We start from the raw sequence: 20,781 nt of genomic DNA, 5'->3' as shown, positions 1-20,781 counted from the left end.
CCTAGTTTTTAAATTACATACTTACCAGAAGCCAAGGATGGCATAAGGACTGAGGTCACATCTTAGCAGCAATGGATTAAAAACCCTGTGAGACTGAAACAGTAAGTGGAATCCTGGTGGAAGTGTTTCTATGGATGCTCTCTGTGGGGATGGTAAGAGGGAAATGTAAGGATGAAATGTCCCTGATGCGTACAGGCTGTGCAGATCTGAATATGATGCTTTGGGTGGCTAAGCAGGGTTGGCACACGTTTCTCCAGAGTCTGGTTCCCATGAAGGAGTGGTTATGAAACGGCACTGACCGTGTGGCTTGCGTCCAGCTCAGCTGGATGAAGACGTGCAAAACTTGGTCACAGTCCAGTATGTTTTAGTGGTAGAAAATGATGATTAGGAAAAAATGTTTAAACAATATAGTTGGTTTCCAGGCACAAGAGTCCCTTGCAGCAACTGAGAAGGAAAGCCATGAACTGTAGTTAGAAGGATCCTGATTTATTTAGCTGATTTTGAGAATGCGTTGAAAAATTTGGGGAGTGCTCTAAGTGAAGAGTCATTTTTCTTTATAGAACCCTATTCTTGCTATACTGCATTATTCCTGGAGGCATGTTTTTTGAGGGCATAGCATAGGGTTGTTAAGTCCAAACCGAAGGTATCCGCTTGGAGAAGCTGTACTCTGGGTTTTTAAATAAGCCCTGTGAGGGTATTGAGCATTTTTTCCTAGAAGTTGTGTGTTGTCTGCTATTTACTGTGATCTCTGCCACTGCTGATTTGTAATCTGCACTTTCACCCTGAAGTGCATGTGGTTGTGTTCAGATATTTCCTTCTTTAAATCAGTCACTTTCACCATTTTCCAAAACACTTCTTGAGTTTATTGCTTTTAGTAAAGTGTTTGGACTGTCATTATTTATTACTGGCAAAGTGCTGACAATGTGCTCTTCCCAAATGAGTCTTTATGTGGAATATTTGTTTAACGGGTTTTGCAGGGGAAGCGTCAATGTTCCCATGGGCCAGGCTCTGCCTGTAGCACCCAGGAGCTGAGAGGTGTGGGCAGCAGCCCCCGTCACCCCCTGCCCCTGGGAGGGGCTGTTCTCTGCGAGGGGCTTTGCGTTGTGCACGTGAGCCTGGGCTTTGTTGTGCTGATTAATTTGACAGAATTTAAAATCCTAACTGAGGAAGCTTGCACCGTGTGTAATTTATCTTGTTGGAGTATTTCTGCTGTTTGGCAATTTTTCCCTACTGCTTCATTATCTGAAAACTCCTGACTCTGGAGAGCAGCTCGTGAAGGATGTGGAAGCCGCGCGCTTCCCGCTGCAGCCTCCCGAGACACGGCGCTGCTCAGCTGAGACAACCACTTCATAAGCACTTCGTGCTTGCAGTGCAAGGTCTCAGTTCTTTGATGCAGCCTCTGCCTATAAGGATTTAATGGGCTGCAGCTCAGACTTCCAAGCGGTGTATATTAAACTCGTTGGGTTTTTTCTGTTGTTTGGCAGCTGCTCTGTCCTAGTTACTCGAGTCCTCTGATCTGAATTAATCCCCGTGTAGAGGAAGCTGCAGGAGCTTCATTCTGCATTAGGCCCAACCGTTTTGGGTTGCCGGTCTGCAGGAGATCATGTGCACTCCTGAACATCACTGGGGTTTGTGTGTTCAACCAGGGCTGCTCTTGTTTGATGGGGAGTGCAACATCACCCCTGTCGTCGTGGCGTGGGTGTCTGGGGAGGGGAACACGGGGCACAGTGCACAGAACACGTGCTGCCTTCCTCCCTTCCTACAGCTGGGAAAGTTAAACAGGGAGATCTGAACATGGAAAGAATTGCTTACTCCCTTTTTCATTCTTTCCTGCATTTGGGCTTTTATAAAATCTGAATCTGGCACCCCCAGTTCTCATTGACTTTTAGGAAACAGGATATTTTAGTAGCTTGGAATGAGATGAAATGCTTGCAAAGCCCATATGTTGCTTGTTTTAGGGAAAGGGTCAGGAAGGTTTTAGAAAGTATTTAAGTATTTGGTTTACACGATTAGAATAGATCGTCTGGAATGAAGTCCATTACCCGAGGTGATTTTTGCCTCGCAGTTTTGGTTTTCATTGCAGTTCTTTGGGGTATGAGGTAGGTGTTCTGGCAGCACAGCACCCCAGCACAAAGTTAAGGGCTGTGAATAAATACTGTAGCTGGGATCTGGCCACTGCCGGAATTACAGATACCTGCTGGGCTGTGAGCTGCAGTCTGGGAAATGCCTCCCGGTACAGCAGGTGGTTGCCAAGTCTTCTGATGCCAGTCTGTGGAATCCCAGCAGCTCCTTTCTTAGAAATGGGCCTTTTCCAGTCTCCATAGGCAAAGCTTTTGAGTTGGATTACGTTTCTTGAGAGCTGCAGCCTAACTCATTTTAGGTGTGTTTTTAGCCATCTACAGCTTGGAATTTAATTGTTCTGTCCTCAGTTTTTCATGAGGCGTGATCCTTCCATGATCATTGATTATGGAAAACAGGGTCCTTTTTTTTTTTTTTGGAAGGTATTCCCATGAGACTGAAGGTTTTTCTATTCTGAAGGTCATTGTGAAAGAAACAAACTTTGCTGCCTGATGGTTCAGTTGCTACTCTGGGTGCCACACTTGTACCACCCAACTGTCACTGCTGGGTCCGAAGCCCATCTTACCATTCAGCTTTTGCTGTGCATTGTTGATATTTTTATATGAATTATGAAGCATCCTTTGATATCTGGCATTTCCCCTTGTGATCCTCTGTTCCTTTTTATGAGTACTTGCCCCCTCACTTCAAAAGCAGTTCATCACCTTCCTGCAGACAGTTCTTAACCAGTTTGGAACTGTCAGGCATTCCTGGGCCTGTTTTATGTGAGTTACTCTCCAAAAACATTCAAAAAGCGGCCATAATGTGCACAGACCTCCAATCCCCTTCACCTGCACGTGAAAGATCTCCTCATCACATGCTGACTAAAAGAGCAACTGAAATGAAGAGAATGATTAAACCTGCCCTGTCCTGAGCTGTTGCAGTGGGATCATCCTAAGTTGTCTGGAAGTTATTGTATGCTGGAGAAAAATATCTTTGGCATTGAAGCAGTACTGAAGCAGTGGGTTTGACTTCAGCTGTGGAGGGACAGCCTGGAGCCCTGTGCTTGGCCTCACCAGGACCGTCCAGTCCTTCTGCAGCACCAAATCACCTCATCGCTTCCTTTTGGGGAGGAGGAAAGCTGCTTCTGGTGACAGTTCAAAAGCAAGATAATTGGCATGGGGATAGTTAATGCAAGTTGCCATTCCTTAACATCAGAGATTCGCTAAAGTACTAATAATTACTGTTAATATCTTCCAGTGGAAACTTTCTGAGTAAACGAGCACTGGTTGAGGCAGCATTTAACGGCCGCCGCTGGCATGATCAGAATGCAAATAAGTGTTATTAGCCTAATGATTTTGCTGTCACCACGGTGTGCAGCAGTAGTGTTGTGAATATGTCATGCAGTACCCGTGAATTTGGAAAGTGTGTCAAAACACAACTTCAATTAGTTTGCTCTAATTATGACTCTAGAGAGTTCATAACTATATATCACTCCTCATTAAAAGAGATTTTCTCGTATGGATTAATACAGCACATGAAGGGGTGTTTGAGCGATTGGAGGCAGGGCTGTGCAGAGGGAGGATGCCCATGGGGTGCTGGGAGGTGCAGCAGGTCTGGAGCAGCACCAGGGTCCAGCCCCATCCCATGAGCTCCCGGTGCAGGACCAGAGCTGGGACACCTCCCAGGCAGGAACGGGCGGCTGTGCCAGGTCAGCTGTGGGTGGCAGCTTCGGTGTCCCTCAGCACAGGAGCCTGTTGGATGGTTTTGGACAGGCTCTTCACTTGAAAATAACCAAACCAATAACAAACTTGAACAACAAGAAACCCCAAACCACAAAAGCCCTGGGAGGAACCACACTTGCTGCTAAAATAGAGATGTGGCCCAAAAGCTTTGCTCTGGTAAAGGCCAAGGAACACAGGCACTCAGAAGCCTGTGCCAGCCTGGCCTTGGCAGAGAAGCCCTTTGGGATGCTGGGTGTCCATGCCCCTTTCCCAGGATATTTGTAGTGCCTTTTACATGCTGTCTTGTCACATTGCCTGAGCGTGTTCCAGCTTTGCAAAACAGCAAAAAGATTGTTGTGCTCACAGGTGAGAAGTTGTGGAAGGGTTAAAGTAGTAATTGTTTAAATCTTTTAGGCTTTCCTCCCAGTTCTGTGGTAATTTGATGAAGAACTTCACCCTAATTAAATATTCAAATTAGGAATAAGTGTCAGTATGGCTTCCCATTGCCTGGAATGATGATTAATTGTATTCAAAACTCTAGTGGCCGCTGTAATCTAAACCAAACCGTTGTTCTTGATTATTTGTGCAACACATTTACCATGTTTTTGTTTTAAAATTTGAACTAGTAATTGATTTGCCATATGCCGCAGAGCTGCACATACTTCCACGATATGTGTTTAGGAACTTGGGGACTTTGTAATTGGGATTTTCTTGCTTTTCAATGGCAGCCTCTTTTTTTTGTCTTCTACAGTGCAAAATTATTTGGCTCTTACAACACATAAGGAAAATGTATTATGCAATCAACTTTGTAGGTATAAGTTATATTGATCCTGGCCAAAGTTTGCATTAATTTAAAATAAATTAGGCTTTGTTTCCCATTTCTCCCTACAAAGTCATGCTTTTGTAAAAGGACAGGGGGAAGGGGAGACCTGATTTCCATCCAGCAGTCACTGCCCTGTCTTGTAGGCTTGCAGCTAATGTTCTTCTTGGAGATCTCTCTCTGGCTGTCCACGTGCAGCTCAGTGGGAGCAATGGAATGCCCAGTTGTCCTACCTCAGGAATGGCAAGTGGCCCCCAGGGCAGGGATGCAGGCCATTGTTTCCCAAGGAGCCCTGTTACAGCCACAGTCAAGCCCCTGGTGTCCAGGCTGGGCTGGCACTGGCCCCAGCCCCAGGAGCAGTGGTGGGAGTGCTGCCCGCTGAGGGCAGGTCTGCATGTGTGCTCCCCGTCACCTTGGTGTGCCCCTGCCACCACGGGATTCCTCAGTGTGTCTTAACATCAGTCCCTGTGAAATGGAGAGAAAGGGGGTTCCCTGTGGAGCTGGGCAGCGAGGGCTGGGCACTCCTGCTGCTGCCACAGGCGTGTGTGTGGTCAGGTCCTGGCGGGGAGCGACTCGTTTGCATTGCATGTGTGGCACGTGCACCCCCTCCATCTGCTCTGTGTGTGTGTGTGTGAGCTGCCTGGCACGGTGGGACCCACTGGGGCTGTGCTGCAGAGATTTTTCTGCAAGCAGAGAGCTCAGAGCTGTGCTGGAAGGCTGCTGCCTGCGTTCTGGAGCCAAGGGCTGTGTGGTGCTCAGGCAGTGCTGCCTTGAGCCGGCTGTGGGACAGTCCCTGCAATGCCCTGGCTGAGGGGATGTGTGTCACCTCCCTAGCCTGGCAGTGGGCTGTGCAGGAGGGCTGTCTGGAGGGCAGGGGGTCGGCCTCTCCTGCAGCACAAGCTGGTACAAACTTCTAAAAAATACTCTCCTTAGAAATGACTCTTTTAAGTAGATCTGCTTTGTTTGCTTCCAGAACAATTCCTGCTGTTCTGTTTGTGGTGAAGAAAGCAGTTCCCCTACAGACCAGAGAAATTCAAAGTCTTTCTATTGGCTGTTTTGGTGCCTTGGAAAGTATTTTTGGATACTGCTATTAAAAACCAAATGAAAAGTGTGTCATGCCTACAGGCAGTGGTCTCCTATTTTAAAGTGTGTTCATGACAAACCTGCTTCTCCAGAGACTCTCATGTGGATTGTGTTTTAAACAGCAAACTGATAGCCAAATTCAAATATACTTTCACACCATCTTTTTTTGGTTAGAAATAGCTTTGGGAAGCACAAGCAGACTCAGACTGTTTGCTTTTTCTTATTTTATCTGTACTGTTCACCATCAGCTGCATCGAGGGCTAAAAATACATAGTTCTTCCCAAAATGTGTCCTGTTTTTAAAGACAGATAACTTCCAGATGATTCATGTGGTAGATAAAACCTGCTGGCTGAGGACATGGGTTTGATGCTCTGCTGGAGAATACACTGGGCCCTGTCTCACACACAGGGACTCCAGGAGGACACAAAGGTCACCTGGTTTTCCCTCTGGCAGGAGGGTGATGCTGAGGGTCTGCCTGTGTCCGGGTGAGGTGGGAGCTGCTACCACTGCCTCGTGCTGCACTGAACCCCTCTATGAAGAGGGAGCCTCTTCATTATGTGTGGCAACACAATCCTGAAGATTAATGATAACATTTTATTAAAATTCACACAGACCTGGGATCTGCATTAGAAAAATACAGATTTTAATTAAAAGTGAAAAGCCACATGGGCTGTTCCTGGGTGCTGGCTTGAGTGGAGCTGCTGTGCCTGGCCAGGGGCAAGTGCCCTGCTCAGGGTGGATGCCCTGCCAGGGCTGGATGCTCCACCATGGGTAGGTGGTCACTGTTGCATCCCTCAGTTTTTGGCTGAGCCCAATGCTCAATGGGGTGGAGGAGGCTGACGTTGCATGTAGAATTTGTAGACAGTTTTGGAAGCAATGTTAATATCAATATTTGCTGCTTAACCTGACTGGAGTCATCAGGCTGGAGCGAGCTGACAGCAGCAGCATTTTCTGCTCTGTAGTAACATCATCCCCAATTCCCCTCTCTCTCCCTCAGGCATATCTCGCTGACACTCCCGGCCAGCTTTCGGGGCAAGAGTCACAGCACCCGCCTGGACCTGGAGCACCAGCACTCCAACCTGTATGCAATCTCAGGTGAGCTGCCACGGCTTCTTTGCTCTTGTGGAATCAGAAGTGTAACCAATACAGCAGACCTGCACGTGCAAGCAACCAGGTGTGTGGTACCCATGGAACAGCATCAGCTTTTGATCAGTGCCATTTAATAGTTGAGAGCAGCTGGGGTGCAGAGAGGTATGCATGGTAGAGTCACACTTAGCCACGATTTTCTCTTTGTTATGTTGTTTTTGAAAGGGGAAAAAAATATTGCCTTTAAACCTGACTCCATCAAAACGTACTGAAAGTCCAGTCCCTTCTTCTGGCTGAAGGAGATTTTAGGACAGTTTGGAAACCCAGAAAAAACAGCAGTGGATTCAGTGGGCTGTGCAGTAGGTACTGCTTGTGCATAATCAGGGAAGAGAAGATGACAAAAATGTGCCATTCACAGGTTTTTGCTATTAATAGTGAGTGACACTTGTAACATGGGAACACGGCATTAATTCATGTACCATAATCAAAGGGTTATTTAAAAGGTAATCTCTGCCTGAAACTGCAGCTTCGGGTTCCTAAAGAGATAGAATATAAAAATTGCATAATTCTTGTCAGTCCTTGTTTTTCTTGTTACTCTCCTGCCCTAATAGATTTGGAAATGTAAGGGAAGTTGTGTTCCTGTGTTCACACGAGACAATCCTGCATGGAGATGGGAAGCTGTGTTTTCTGTCCTGGGAAAGCACCAAATGCCCAACAGCAACTCTGTGTGGGTGTAACTGCGAGAGACCCTGCTCCAGGGTGTGCAGGGCTGCCTCTACTCACTGCACAGCCTGAGGAGCCCTTTGCAAAGAGCCTGAACACTTTTCCAGATCATTACAGCCAAAGCACAAAACAGGCCTATGGAACTGGGCAGGGCATTAGTTCTCCATGTTTGCATGAGCACATTTCAAAGTATATAACTCTTATTTTTCCTTATTGCGCATTCTCGTCCTGAAATGCTGTTATATGAGTTGTGCATATGCTGTAATGGCTATTGCAGCTGTGAGCCCTTTCCAAAGAAAGAGTCTTGTCATATGAAACATCCCGTGCATTGGCAGGATCTTCGTGCACAGCTCCTGGCCATGGCTGCCTTGTCAGCAGCTGCAATGAGGTGCTGTGACAATTCCCTTTGTGTGCTTAAACCTTGCTGAGGTGGATTAGCCCCCAGACGGTGCTGTGGAAACCATTCCCAACTTTCCTGTTCCGTTGGTGTTGTGTGCAGCCAGTCCGGTCTATCTGCAGTGCTCGCTGCAGTGCCATGGCAACGGGAGATTTAGGAGCGCCCGCCGGAGCTGTGCTGCAGGCCAGGCTTTGCCAGGCCAGCTTTGCCAGGCCAGCTTTGCCAGGCTGGCTTTGCCACGGTGGGATCCCCGCCGGGGTGGGTGGGTGCGGCAGTGGCGAGTGACCGGTGTGGTGGGTGAGGGACACGGGGTCTCCAGCGGGCACAGGATTCCTCTGTGCCTGTGTGGCAGACAGGCCTGTGGGCTCCCTCTCTTGGCTCCCAGCATAGTGGAGCAGCTTCTGGGGCTGGTGAGGGAAACAAAAGGCATTGAGAACAGTCTCTTCTCTTCCAGTTTTGGTATTGCCTTCGTCCGTGGTGGGCACAGGAGGGGCTGCTCGGGAAGGGAGGGCTGGAATGAAGAGCTGCAGTATGGTCTCGCTGCACTCTCTGTAGACACCTAAGATTTTCTCAGTAGTCAATGAAAACATTTTAAGCTGGGGTTCAGCATGTTTGTGGAAGGTGACATGAATTTTGGCTGTCAGTCCTACTCTCTATCTCAAACACATTTTGGCAGAATGACCATTTCCTTCCTGGAACAGCCCATTACCCCTTGGACTGTGTAATGCAGTTGTTGTTTACACAAAACTGGAGTCAAGGAAAAAATGGTCCTGAAAGCAACAATTACAGTTTTTAACTAACCTTTTGTCATTACCAGTCTTGGCAACAAGACATTGGGTGACCAGAAAGTTAAGGAGGCTTCTCTTGATGCAGTAAACTAGTAAGTCAGTCCCTGACAGGGTGCAGATAGGGAAGCACTGCCCAGACCCCACAGCAGGAGCCTACCAAGTGCCATGGCAGTGCAGCACTGGCACTGCTGGTGTCATCCTTGTGCCCAGCACCTTTGCTGGTCCCACCTCGTGCCACACGTCCCAGACCAAAAGGCAGAATTAGTTCTAAGTTAATGTGCAGAAGGTCTGTGGGTGCTGCTGTGAGCGGGGTGCTGAGGAGCTGACAGGTTTAATGTGCAGCTGCTGGAAGAAGAATGCCTCACTCCAGACAGACCTGTCAGCAGACACGGCTCAGTATTTCACAGCACAGTCTTTTCTCATGGCCTTCAGCTTAATTAAGATGTTGTTGTGACTACATACTGCCTTCATTTCAGACTTGAGCATCTTCTGCCTGCATATTGCTTTGGCTTATCAGAGGCACAAGGACAGTGAGGGAGAGGCAGCTCTCGCAGGCAGGCACAGATAATAACATACAGGGAAAATTCCTGAATGAAGTGAAAAATTATTTATAATAATGGTACTCAAATAGAAGGGAAATAAGTCACTCTAAGGGTATATAAATTTTTATGATAGTGTATAAACAGCCATAGCTTGCCTTGTCTCCCATCTATCCCTGCAGAGAATGAGGGCAACATCTAGCATAAAGAAAAATATAATAAGAAAACGAAGAAATGAATGGGAAGAGCTGGAGGATTGATCACTCAGTGTATTTGTATATCCTCATGTAAAAGGTGCTGCTGACAGGTGGCCAGGTTTCTTCTGTATAAAACCATGTGTGTGCTGTCAGGGCGGTGTGAGCAGCCTTGTTTCGATTGATGAATTGCCTGCTTTCTTGATTAAACCTTCCGTCACTTACGAAACAAAAAACCTGTGTTTCGATGGCAGAGTGGGACATGTCAAAAAAATCTGTCTGCTTTACCTTTGTGCAGATGTTGGGCACAGACTGCCACATGTATTATTAAAATGAATGTGGCATTTACTGTGCATTATTTCTTTCCTGGGAGAAGGGACCTGTAAATTATATGCTAATAATAAGCTTTAACCCTTTCAGGAACTTGGAGATTTAGGAATGCTAATATTCCTGCAGGCCCCACTAATTGAATGGGCTCTAACACTGCAATGCTCTGAAGTAACTAAGCATTGGGTTCCAGCACAGTGTGCTGGTGCCTCTCGGGATCTTGCCTCCATAAGTTTTCTGCTCTGTAAGTGCCACTGAAACGGAAACCTTCTGGATTACAAAATCTGATTACAGGCAGAGTTGTCCTCTGGGTTGGAGCTTAGCTGTCACATCCCAAAGCATCACACACTTTATCCACTGATAAAGCAATGTCCATGCTGGGATCAAGGCTGCAGCACCAGCCGTTCATTTGCTGAGGAACATTGGGTTTTGGAGCAGTCATTTGATGCAGCGATGTCTTTGCATATATTTCTTACCTTAAAGGTATTATTATGTGATTGTCTTTAACCACATTACTAGCACAATTACTTGTGTGAGTATTTTTTTCTGTGAGAAGCTGGGCTGAGCACCAGGGAGGGGAAGCACAGCCGGCTGCCAGCATAGCCTGGTGTTGGCTGGAGGTGTGTGCCAGCACACCATGGAGGAGGAGGTTTCCATGGGCAGCTCTTACAGGTGCCACTTCCTCCACAGCTCTCCCTTGTTTATTTTGGAATCGCACCCCAGTATTTGTTACCTTAAGGAGGTAAATATTTACTTAAATGGGTGTTTATTATATTTTATATATAAATATTTATTTATGATATTTATTATTTGTTTCCCTCTTTAAGACACTTTCTATAAAGGCCAGAGCAAACTGTGGTCTGAGGGGTTGGAGGGGGAAACACTTGCAAGGGGATGCTCCGGTCCAGGTTCCACCTGCTGGGTCGCACAGGTGAACATTCCCAACAGGAGGCCCTGGGGCAGGGCCCTGTTGGGGAGGGGGCAGAGGGGCTCAGCCTGGTGCAGCCTGGCCAGGGCACGGGGGTGAGGTGAGCCAGGGTCTGGCCATGGCACGGGGGCGAGCGAGCTGGGGTCCATGTGCGGGAGGATGGGCTGCTCCTGCAGGCACTGCAGGGAGCTTGGGCGTTCACTCTACTCTGATTTCTAATCCAGCTCTCTGGAGGCAGCAGAGAGTAGAAAACTGATGTTAATGATCAGAAAAACATCAAAGCCAGTGGATTCCCAAAAAGGAAAGCAAGTTGCTTTTCCATGCTGGAGGTGGTGGCTCTCAGTGAGGGGCAGGTGTCACCTGTCCGGGCAGCGGCGTGGGAGGGGTTTGCTTTGCTCCTAAAGCAGCAGTTTGCTTCCTGATCCCTTCTCCTGTTTGCAGGGGCTGACTTGGGAATGTCTGATGGGATCTATCCTTTTTTTTTCCTTTTTTTTTTGTAATGACAAAAGTTTCTTTCAAAGGGCTTTCTAGATTTCATTACATTTCAGTGCCCATATGTCAACTTCCTTCTTGTTGCAAAATGCCAGGTTATCGGCCACACCTGCCACTTCCTTGGATGTCTGTTTTCTTTTAAAAGACACTCTATCTTTTTTCTGTGTGTAGGACAGACATTTTAATCAGATGTTAGTCATTTATTTTTGCAAACTATTGTTTTCCTTCATCATTTTTGCAGATAATTAAATGGCTCACTTGGCACAGTGTGTCTGCTTTATTAAAACAGGTAATTTTGAAAAAAAGAAAAATTCTATTTTTTGGATCAGTGCACAAGGATTGCTTTTATCTTTGTTGTCTGGCACAGTTCCTGGTGGTTCTGTGATCCCCTCCAATGTTTGAGGTTTTTGGGACCCCCACTCTCAGAAGGGGAAGTCTTGTGCTACATCTTACTGTTGGTCCCCATCCCTTCATTACATTCTTGGCACTTCTTAAGAGTAGAAGCGGAACTAAATTTATATTTTGTGACACTGAATTTTAATCAGGATGGTCCAAAAACCAGACAAGTTATGACACAGGCTTTATTCTGCATTGAAACCTCTTTACTGAGGCTGAGATTAAAGTCAGCCTGTTCTTTACCTTATTGCAATTTTCAGTCTTTGGACTAAGAGACCTGGATAATCTTCCAAATATGAAAGGTCCTATTAATATCCAGCAGTTCAGGGATTCTCGTGTAAAATGCTGCAGCTGCGTATTTCAGAAAGGGAAGTGTGTTACTTAATACTATATTTAATGAGATTCAGAAAATACATTTGTTATTAAATTAGCCCATCCATGGTGTACAGACCCTTGGTGTCCCGTGGCAGCACACCCCCCACGTTATCTGGGCTGTGGTGGGCCAGCAGCCCCAAATGGGGATGATGGAGCCGTGAATTCTCCACTGGAGTCTTTTTTGAGACGTGTTTTTTTGATGAACGTGCTGTTGCCCAAAGTGCTATTCACTGTCTTCCTCACCTTGGTGTCGTGTGCCTGCATGGGAGGTGAAGGCCCTGGCTGGGCACTGCCCTGCTGGCATGGGGAGTGGCATGCAGGCATCACCCCTGTTCCTCAGCGCACACATCACCTTCCAAGGAGGCTGCTCAGTCTCTGCTGACAGGATCATCCAGCTGTAACCCGCCCAGTGGCGGGGCTGTGGCGGATGCAGGACACATCCCAAAGCGTGTAGCAGCTGGAGTGGGGTGTGATGGAGAGAGGGTGATGGCAAGGTGACTCCACCACTGCCACGGAGCCCCCCAGACGGGTGCCCTCGCTCCACGTACCCCGAGCAGTGGGCCAAGGCTGGTGGCTGCTGGAGGAGGATCACAGAATCACAGAATATTCTTAGTTGGAATGGACCACAAGGATCAACAAGTCCAACTCCTAAGGCCATGTGGGGATCAACCCCACAACTTGGTGTTATTAGCACCATGCTCTATCCAGCTGAGCTGATCCCAGGATGAGGGGCAGGACTCCGTTCTGGTGGAGCACAACCTTGGGCGGGCTGGGCTGTGTTTGTTTTGCTTTGCCGAGTGCCAGAGTTTAATTTTTTTTAAATAGGAAGACGCTCAGAGGTTTGGATATTTAAACAGTTATTAACCGAATGACAATTAACAGATTGCAGAGACAGATTTTCTTTTCAAAACCTCCGAAATTGAGTACAGTTTGCAAAACTATCACGGCATAGTAATGACAATGAATTTTGATTTCCCGGAACTGATATTAGACTCCTTATTAAACTATGTGCATCTGCTTTTAATTTACTCCAAATAATTGGAAAATGCAATGAAGCTTTCCAATTAAAGCACGGCTTTATGCTGTTTAATAATACCCTCATAATATTATAGCTTATGAAGTGACAGGTGAGTTGGTGTATGAATAAAACATAAAGGCAGCAATAAGGGACAGAAAACCAGAGACAGTTGTTGGGGATTTTAAATGCTGGATGTAATTTGCATATATTAATCTCTTCTTTTCAGCCTTATCAGGCGTTCTTCAGTATTTGAAGTTAAAATAGCATTGACAGGCGGGAGTACGCTTAGTTTTTTCAAGGATTTATTACTTGTATAATTTCTGATCTTTAATAAGCAGATATGACTGATCCTCATAGTTCTATAGAAATCGGTTAATTGTTCCAGATGGCGTATACTGATTATGCAAAATTACTTTTCACACCATTTTTTTTTCTGATGGAGTTTGGAGTAAAATTAAATTTTTTATAGCCTTCTTATCATGCTGTTTTACAGTGGGTTTTGCACAGAAGTTGAATTTAATCTACTATATTACATTGACCAGCACAGTTATTCTAATGTAGCATTCTGTGATTTGACAAAGAATAATAGAACACGTTGCTCATTGTGCATTTCTGTGCTGCTAATAAAAAGGAGTTGCAGTGCAGCAAACCAGGCTGTTATTTATGAAGAATGCTTAATTTGCACAGTTAAAAATGCAAGATTGTTACAATGAGTTGTTCACTCTTTTGGATAGAAGACTTGGGCAGAACAAATGAAAATAGTCTTGTTGCTACAGATTCCATCTACTAAAGCAGGAGTTTTTAAATGCCTGGTGTGGCTGGGCGAGATGGTGCTGGGAGGAGCAGCCATCCAGGCAGCACACCCGGCTCTGAGCAGGAGATGTCACTGGTGTTTTCCCTGATTATCATCATCCAGATATCTCAATGGCATCATTTCATAATTGAAAACATTTATAAAGGTTGTTGGGCTTCATTTATCTAATGAAAAGCTGTTTCTATAAAATAAACCCCACATAAAGCCCTCTTGCTAATAAGTTTATTGCGGTTGGTTTTGGCAGTGACTCAGTTGTTGGAGGAGGTGTCCCATGGCCTTGCTGTCCTGGCCATGGGCACTCCGTGGGCAGGGGCTGCAGGTTTATCCAGGAGTCGGGCCCTGGTTAACTCTGGCATGTCCTGCCCCTCGTGGGCCATGGGCAGAGGTTCTGCCTGGGCTGGGCTCCATCCTGGGGGCTGCACTGCCACCACCCCTCAACCTCCAGGGAGGGGCCAGAGGACCAGTCGGGGCTGAACCCAAGGCATCCTACTGATCTCTGAAAAGCAGAACAGCAAATGTTTAAAAAATGACCTTGTGGTTAATGGAATTAAAATCCCCAATTAAATTAGAAAAGTGGGGACACAGCAAATGGACTTTTAGGAAGAGTGCGTATTTTTAACTCAATAGAAAAAAAGACAAGTAATTAACTCAGCTATTAGAAAGCTCAGAATTTCTCCCATCTCCTGTGGAACTGGAAAATTGTTTAGTGTATACTCAAATATTCATATAGATACGAATAATATATGTGGAGACAACTAATGGCATAAATCAGAAATGATTAGAAAATATTTGTTCTAATGAAGTAATAATTTGGTGGTAATGCTTTTCATCAGTGCAGCTTAAGGCTACATTAAGTGGACAGACTTTATATGGATTCTCTAATTTTAATCTTCAAAATGATATCTAATGTCTCATTAAGACTTGCATATAATGTATCTTAAGTACAGTCATTAAATATAGTTTAGGGAGATGTATGTTCAGATATTGCTTAAAGATGTTTTAATAGGCCCATTTACTCTGATGATATTAATGAGCTCTTAACACATATTAAGCTTCTAAAACTAGTGGTGTCCTCTCACAGTGAGCAAGTCAACATAGGAATTGGATGCTCCAGCAAAGCTGGTTTTCCACGGGCTCCTCAGGCCCCCTGTCCATCCCTTTAGCTCTGTCAGCCTGGGGCTGTGTCCCTGCTCCTGGCGTGTCCCTGGGCGTGCAGGGGCTCTGTGGGGGTGGCTGCTGTGCATGGTCAGAGCTGTGGGCTGGGAACAGGCTGGGCCTGCCAGTGTCCGTGCTGTATTGCACACATTGGGCTGCATATCCATTAAAATAAACAAATCAGATGGTGTAAGGAAAGAGCCAAATAGAGTCACGCATTTAGATAAATTCTGCTATTTGATCATCTTAAGTGAAGATGCAAGAGTCATAATTAAGATAATAAAAACTGCTTGTTCTCTATTGTCTCTTCAGTTTCAACTCAAAAAGTTATTGCAAAGAAAATTCTCTGGTTTCATCACTCAGCTCTTCTTAACAAATCCTTCTGAGTTCAGAGACTTTTATAATTACTAAATTGGTTTGTTAGGAGGAGATAATAGCAAATTTCTTTTTTTCATAATTGGACATTTCTTCCCTGTAGGCTAATGCAGGCGCAGCACTCACATACACAATAAGCTGTGCTTTTGAAAAGCTGTAACTAGCTAATAAGTGCCGTGGTGTCAATGGAGAGTAATGGCATGCTGATTAGCATAATTAATGACAAATGGTGGTGCGGAGCGGGTGGATTGGTTTAGCAGATGATGAATGCGCTGCGCCAAGGCCGGGCCCTGCCGTGCAGGCTGGCAGCACTGCCCCTTGTGCCCATCGCCGTTCCCGGGGCTCAGTGCCCCCAGCACTGCCATCCCAGGGCTCGGTGCCCCCAGTGCCCCCCAGCACTGCCATCCCAGGGCTCGGTGCCCCGGGCTCGGTGCCCCCAGTGCCCCCCAGCACTGCCATCCCAGGGCTCGGTGCCCCCAGTGCCCCCCCCAGCACTGCATCCGGGGACTCGGTGTCCCCAGTGCCCCCAAGCACTGCCATCCGGGGGCTCGGTTTTTCCACCCAGCCACTGCCATCCCGGGCTCAGTGCCCCCTGCAGTGCCCCCCACAGCACTGCACAGTCCAGGGCTCGTGCCCCCCCAGCACTTGCCATCCCGGGGCCGGTGCCCCCCAGCAACTGCCATCCTGGGGCCCTTCAGTGCCCCCAGTGCACCCCAGCACTGCCATTCCCAGGGTCTTGGATGCCCAGTGCCCCCCAGCACTGCCATCCCAGGGCTCGGTGCCCCCAGTGCCCCCAGCACTGCCGGGGCAGCTCTGCGGGGCAGCTCCAGTGCCTGTGCTGTGGCCGGGCAGCGTGACATGTGCCCACTGTGCTGGCACAGGGAGCTCTGGGGGGCCAGCACCGGTGGGAGAGGAGCCAGGGACGAGCCATCCTCATCCTCTGAGGGCTGGAGGGCCACGCCAGGCGCTGGCCATGCTAGATGGGCACATTTATCTGTGACTTGATTAATCGGGGCTCATTTGCATTCACAAATGAGACTGATAAAAATGAAGTTACCTTTTCACCTTTAAGGGGGAGGAGGGATTATTTCTAGGTTGTCCCTTTTTTAAGTGATAAGCAACTCTTTTAGCAATAAGGATGAAAATATTTAATTTGCATTAGCAAAAGAAGCTAATTATAATATAGTTAATTAGCATCTGGAAACGAGGATTATCTTAATTACAAAGCACAGTTTCCTTAATAGCTACAAAACTGTAAGTTTGATCTATGTGGAGATTGGTGACTATTATTATGTAATTACTGATCATATTAATGGTGCAATGTATTTAGATATCATTTGCATATGCAAATGAAATTTACCTGATAGAAATATGTGGCTCCGGTAATGACTTTGAACGCTTAAAAATTAAATCCCGTTAGGAGATCTGGATCCCGAGTTGCTGTGCAGTGGCACAGTGGATCTCCTCCTGCAGAAGAGCTTTTGCCTCTGCAGAGCTGTGGATCTGTGTCTGGTGGTTGGGAGAAGGGCACGTCCCTCGGTGTCAGGTCCAGGTCCCGCAGCAGGTGGTGCCCATGCCCTGTGCTCTCCTCTCCAGCACCAAAGGCCTCAGCTTTGTGTCCGTGTAAAGGCTCTCCTCACTGGATGAGTGTTCCATGGGATAGTGGGAGCATACTCTCTGCATCAGTGAGCTCCAGGGTAGGAGATGGGTGTCCCATGTCCTTTTTAGCCACACTCCTTATGAATCCTTTGCACTAACCTTCACATGCCTGGGAAATGGAGAGCACGGTGCTCTAGGGCAGCTGATTGGGCTTTGTTCCCCTGCTTTTACTGGAAACACAAAGCTGCCTGTGTGTTAAAAATAACTCAAGCCCTTTAAACCAAAACCATGTAAAGAGAGGATGCCATGCACCCTTGTCTCCCCTGGGAGCCCTGTGGGACAGATGTTGGTCTCTCGGTGCACAGCTGGAGGACGTGGGGTGCTGCTGGGCAGGATCACAGCATCATTGCACGTGGGAACATCTTCCCCTGGCTGGTGACCTGGCCACTGTCCAGAGAGCCTGGGGAGCCCAGAACCCTCATGGTGGCAACAAATCCCACCTCACACTGTAGGTGGCTTAGCAAAGGAAAATCGAAGCTTCCAGGGCCAGCCATTGTAACAAAGTGCAGTGTGTGGCTTTAATACCCCCTGCTCCTACCCTGCAGCACTGAAATGACCGAAGAGCAAAACATCGCCGTGCTGGGGGGAAGCCACGTTACCCAATGGGATGTTTCTCTCATCAAGCAGCAGAAATTTCCAGCTGCTGGCCAGGGAACACTGCAGCCATTGTGGGGCTGCCCGAGATGCTTTTTGCAAGTGCTGCTCCAGCCTGCGCCGCCGCGGCAGACAGACATTACATGTTTAATGACTTCCAAGGAGTCTGTCATTACAGCCAGAGCTGAAAGGAGTGGAAAAGCGTCTGCATTTCTCTTCAGCGCACGGCCGTGCGCTGAGGCTGGAGGAGAGCCTGCCTTCTCCTCCCTTTGCCTCCCTTCACCTCCCCATGCCTGAGCTGGCCCGGCTCTGCTGCAGCCCCACGCGAGTGCCCTGGTTTGTATCTGCTCTGCTCTAATTAATTAAGGGTTGTTGCTTGGAAGTAGCACATGCTAAGGTGTGATCTTTGAAGTTTAGTGTGGTGCAGAGACTTCAAAGGGGACATTTTATTAAAAAATAATAAAATCAAGAGCTCCTAAACACTTGCAATTTGAAGAGCTTGTTTGAAGTCTCTCCATGTTCTGTGGTGCTGATGGAGCCACAGTGCTGAGGTGCTCCTTAGCTGTCACCATGCAGTACTTAACCCTCACTTTATTTAAAAAAAGAAAATAATCAAAACCAGGAGTATTTTCTCAAGTGTTTTCATGGCTTGATCTTAGCGGTAAAGAACTAATTGTGCCGTGTCATGAGCTATGCAGGAAGCGGAGAAAATCAAGGCTGACAATCAAATTAGCAAAAATGAAAATTTAGTCCAGGTCTGTTTTTTTAATCAAAGTCATTTCAAGATGAACAGGAAAGCTGTAAACCTTTCCCAAGGTGGAGGTTTCCTTCTCCAGCCCAGGAGGGCCCTGCTCTCCTGCTCACTGCACCACACGTCGGGTGCTTTGGTGCTGCTGCCTGGCCAGACCCGGGCACCAGGCACAGGACTGGGGCCTTCCCAGCTGGCTGTGCCCCCGCTGCCTTGCTGCCCCATGACAGCCCTGCTGTGAGCTCCTGCTGCCACAGGAGCTGCATGAGGTGCTCGTGGGGTCTCATGAGCTTGGGCATGTGCCCTTGGCCGGCAGAGCTGAGCCCTGCGCCCCTGCCTGCACCCCTGTACTTTTCTTTGTTGACAGGAAGAAGTGTGTGCATGCTGGGGATGGTGTCTGCAGCTGGGGATGCAGCTGGGGTGGCTGCAGCGTTCCCCATTGCAGCCAGCTTAGCCAGAGCTGGTGGGAGAGGCTGCTTTTGTTCTGCCTGCAAGGTTTTACCATCATCAGTGATTTGGTGTGGTTTCATCTGGGCCTCGGTGCGTGGTAGCACAGAGCACACACACATTTACTGTTCAGACTGCTGTTTAAATGGCCATATACAGAAATATGTGAGGAGAAGGCTTAGCTGTGCATCATGGAGAGCTGGTTTGGTCTGAAAAGCTCACGCCCTTCTCTGGATGCATTGCAGACTGATGTAAAACGTTTTCTGCATGGCTTCCCCTGTGCTGAGGTGGCTGGTCAGGTGTCCTGTGCCACCCTCTGTGCGTGGCTGCAGAGCCTCAGGAGTGCGGAGCTCACGCCGGGGCCGTGGTGGGAAGCAGAGGGGCACAGATGGAAGCCAGAGCTGTGTGCTTGGCAGGGGCTGGAAGGGGGTACCAGGGGAGGTGTCCTGGCTGCAGCCTGCCCTGGTCAGTGCCACACTGTGCCACCAGCTCCCCATGGCTGCTCAGCTTACCCAGGTGGCAGTGGGTCCATCTGCTGTGGGTGACTCCACAGCTGAGCCCCAGCCTCACCCCATGCAGGGGTCTGCTGCTAGTGGAGAGAGCAGTCCCTTGTCCTCTCCAGGCTGGGGACAGTGGGCACATGACTGTGCTTTCTTGGAGCTGGGGTGCCCTCCTGGTGCCCACCCGCCGCTGGGCTGCGTGCTGGGGGCAGCAGCCTCTTCTGGGCAGGCTCCCTCACTGCCCACCCCAGACAGGGACCCGTGTCCCTCCAGCCTGACCGTGCCTCCCTCCAAGCACTGCCATGCCCATGCTCTCTGCCAGCTGCTGGTTCTCAACCTGCTTCCATGTTCCTCTGGTGCCATTTAGCTGAAAATCAAGTCTTCTCTAAGCAGGGAAACTCGGTTTTCTAGTGTTGGTGTATGCTGGTTTATGAGATATTCATCTTGGTAAAACATGAACACTCTGCTAGCTCTCAGGTCTGGGGAAAATCTGAATTCTGCAGCATTAGAGAAAGGTCTTTCTAAAATCTGAGATAATTTAAATTATAAAGGTGGCAGTAGCACATTCAGTGCTGGGTTTTTTGTTGGTTTGGATTAACAGTGCTTTGTTTTCAAAGTCATGCAGAAAAATATTTTGCAAGGGATTTATTTATTTAAATATTTTTAATATCAGCAGTCAAAAATTCAAGTGTAAAAGGCTATGCAAAAACAGCAATAAAGTAATACAAAGCTATAAAAGCTTATGGTGAGATTTTAATGCAGAAACAGCTGTTATTTCCTTGGGAGTTGAGGTATATAAACTCTTTCGTGGCTGCATATCCCCACAATCGTGGTGTGAGGAATTAGCACTCACTGCAGTGTGCAAACGGAGCCCGCCAGGCTCTGAGGCAGCGATTCATCTGTACCCAGGAGCTAAATATGACAATGTTAGCATTTTTCATTTCCCTGACGTTACCATTAATAAAGCAATGATCCAAAAGAAGCTTTGCTGAGTCTGTTCTTTATGCTTCCATCACTCACGACTAGATAATTTCACACAGGATCGTTTTTAAATTAAATGACGATAAAAGCGCTCTGCTGTCCTGTGCTCACTAGTTCATAGAAGTCTATCAAGTCATTAATGTGTCATGACAAACTGCGAGTTGCATACTAGAGTAATTAATTATTTGCATAAATAACAGGTTGAACTTGGTGCTTTGAACCGTAATGACACGTGCATCACGTCATGGACATCCTGGAACCTCTGGCAGAGGTCACGGGAGGGTGAGGGCTGACCTGGCACGCAGGCAATTCCATCTTCACGTGCTTCCAGTGGGCAGGAGCTTGGAAGCTTTTGTGCTCCCAAGTTCTTCATTGATGGCTCCTTCAAGAGAGCATCTGATCTTTAGAGTTTCAGTGAACAATTATACAGATTTTCATAATCACCATTAATCACCACATATTTTTCAAGATAATTACAGCAACTATTATTTAGATTTCTCTTTTATGTGCACATTGTAGAAAAGAACAAGTGCTTATTACGCTGGGTAGAGAACTACAGTCTG

General features: G+C 47.4%; 1 protein-coding gene across 3 annotated transcripts in view; it reads left to right on the top strand.

The window, feature by feature from the left end:
- MVB12B (multivesicular body subunit 12B) overlaps positions 1 to 20,781 on the top strand; it is a 58,562-nt gene that overhangs the window by 23,502 nt on the left and 14,279 nt on the right. For all 3 annotated transcript variants that reach the window (XM_029960460.1, XM_029960461.1, XM_018074286.1), the window contains one exon: positions 6,680 to 6,777. In XM_029960460.1, coding sequence (XP_029816320.1) covers positions 6,680 to 6,777 — 98 coding nt within the window. The remainder of the gene's footprint in view (positions 1 to 6,679; positions 6,778 to 20,781) is intronic.

This window comes from Manacus vitellinus, unplaced genomic scaffold, assembly GCF_001715985.3.
Source record: "Manacus vitellinus isolate BGI_N305 unplaced genomic scaffold, ASM171598v3 scaffold_27_pilon, whole genome shotgun sequence".
In the NCBI taxonomy this organism is placed as follows: domain Eukaryota; kingdom Metazoa; phylum Chordata; class Aves; order Passeriformes; family Pipridae; genus Manacus; species Manacus vitellinus.
Note: the sequence above shows the minus strand (reverse complement) of the source record. Positions and strands in the feature narration are given on the sequence as shown.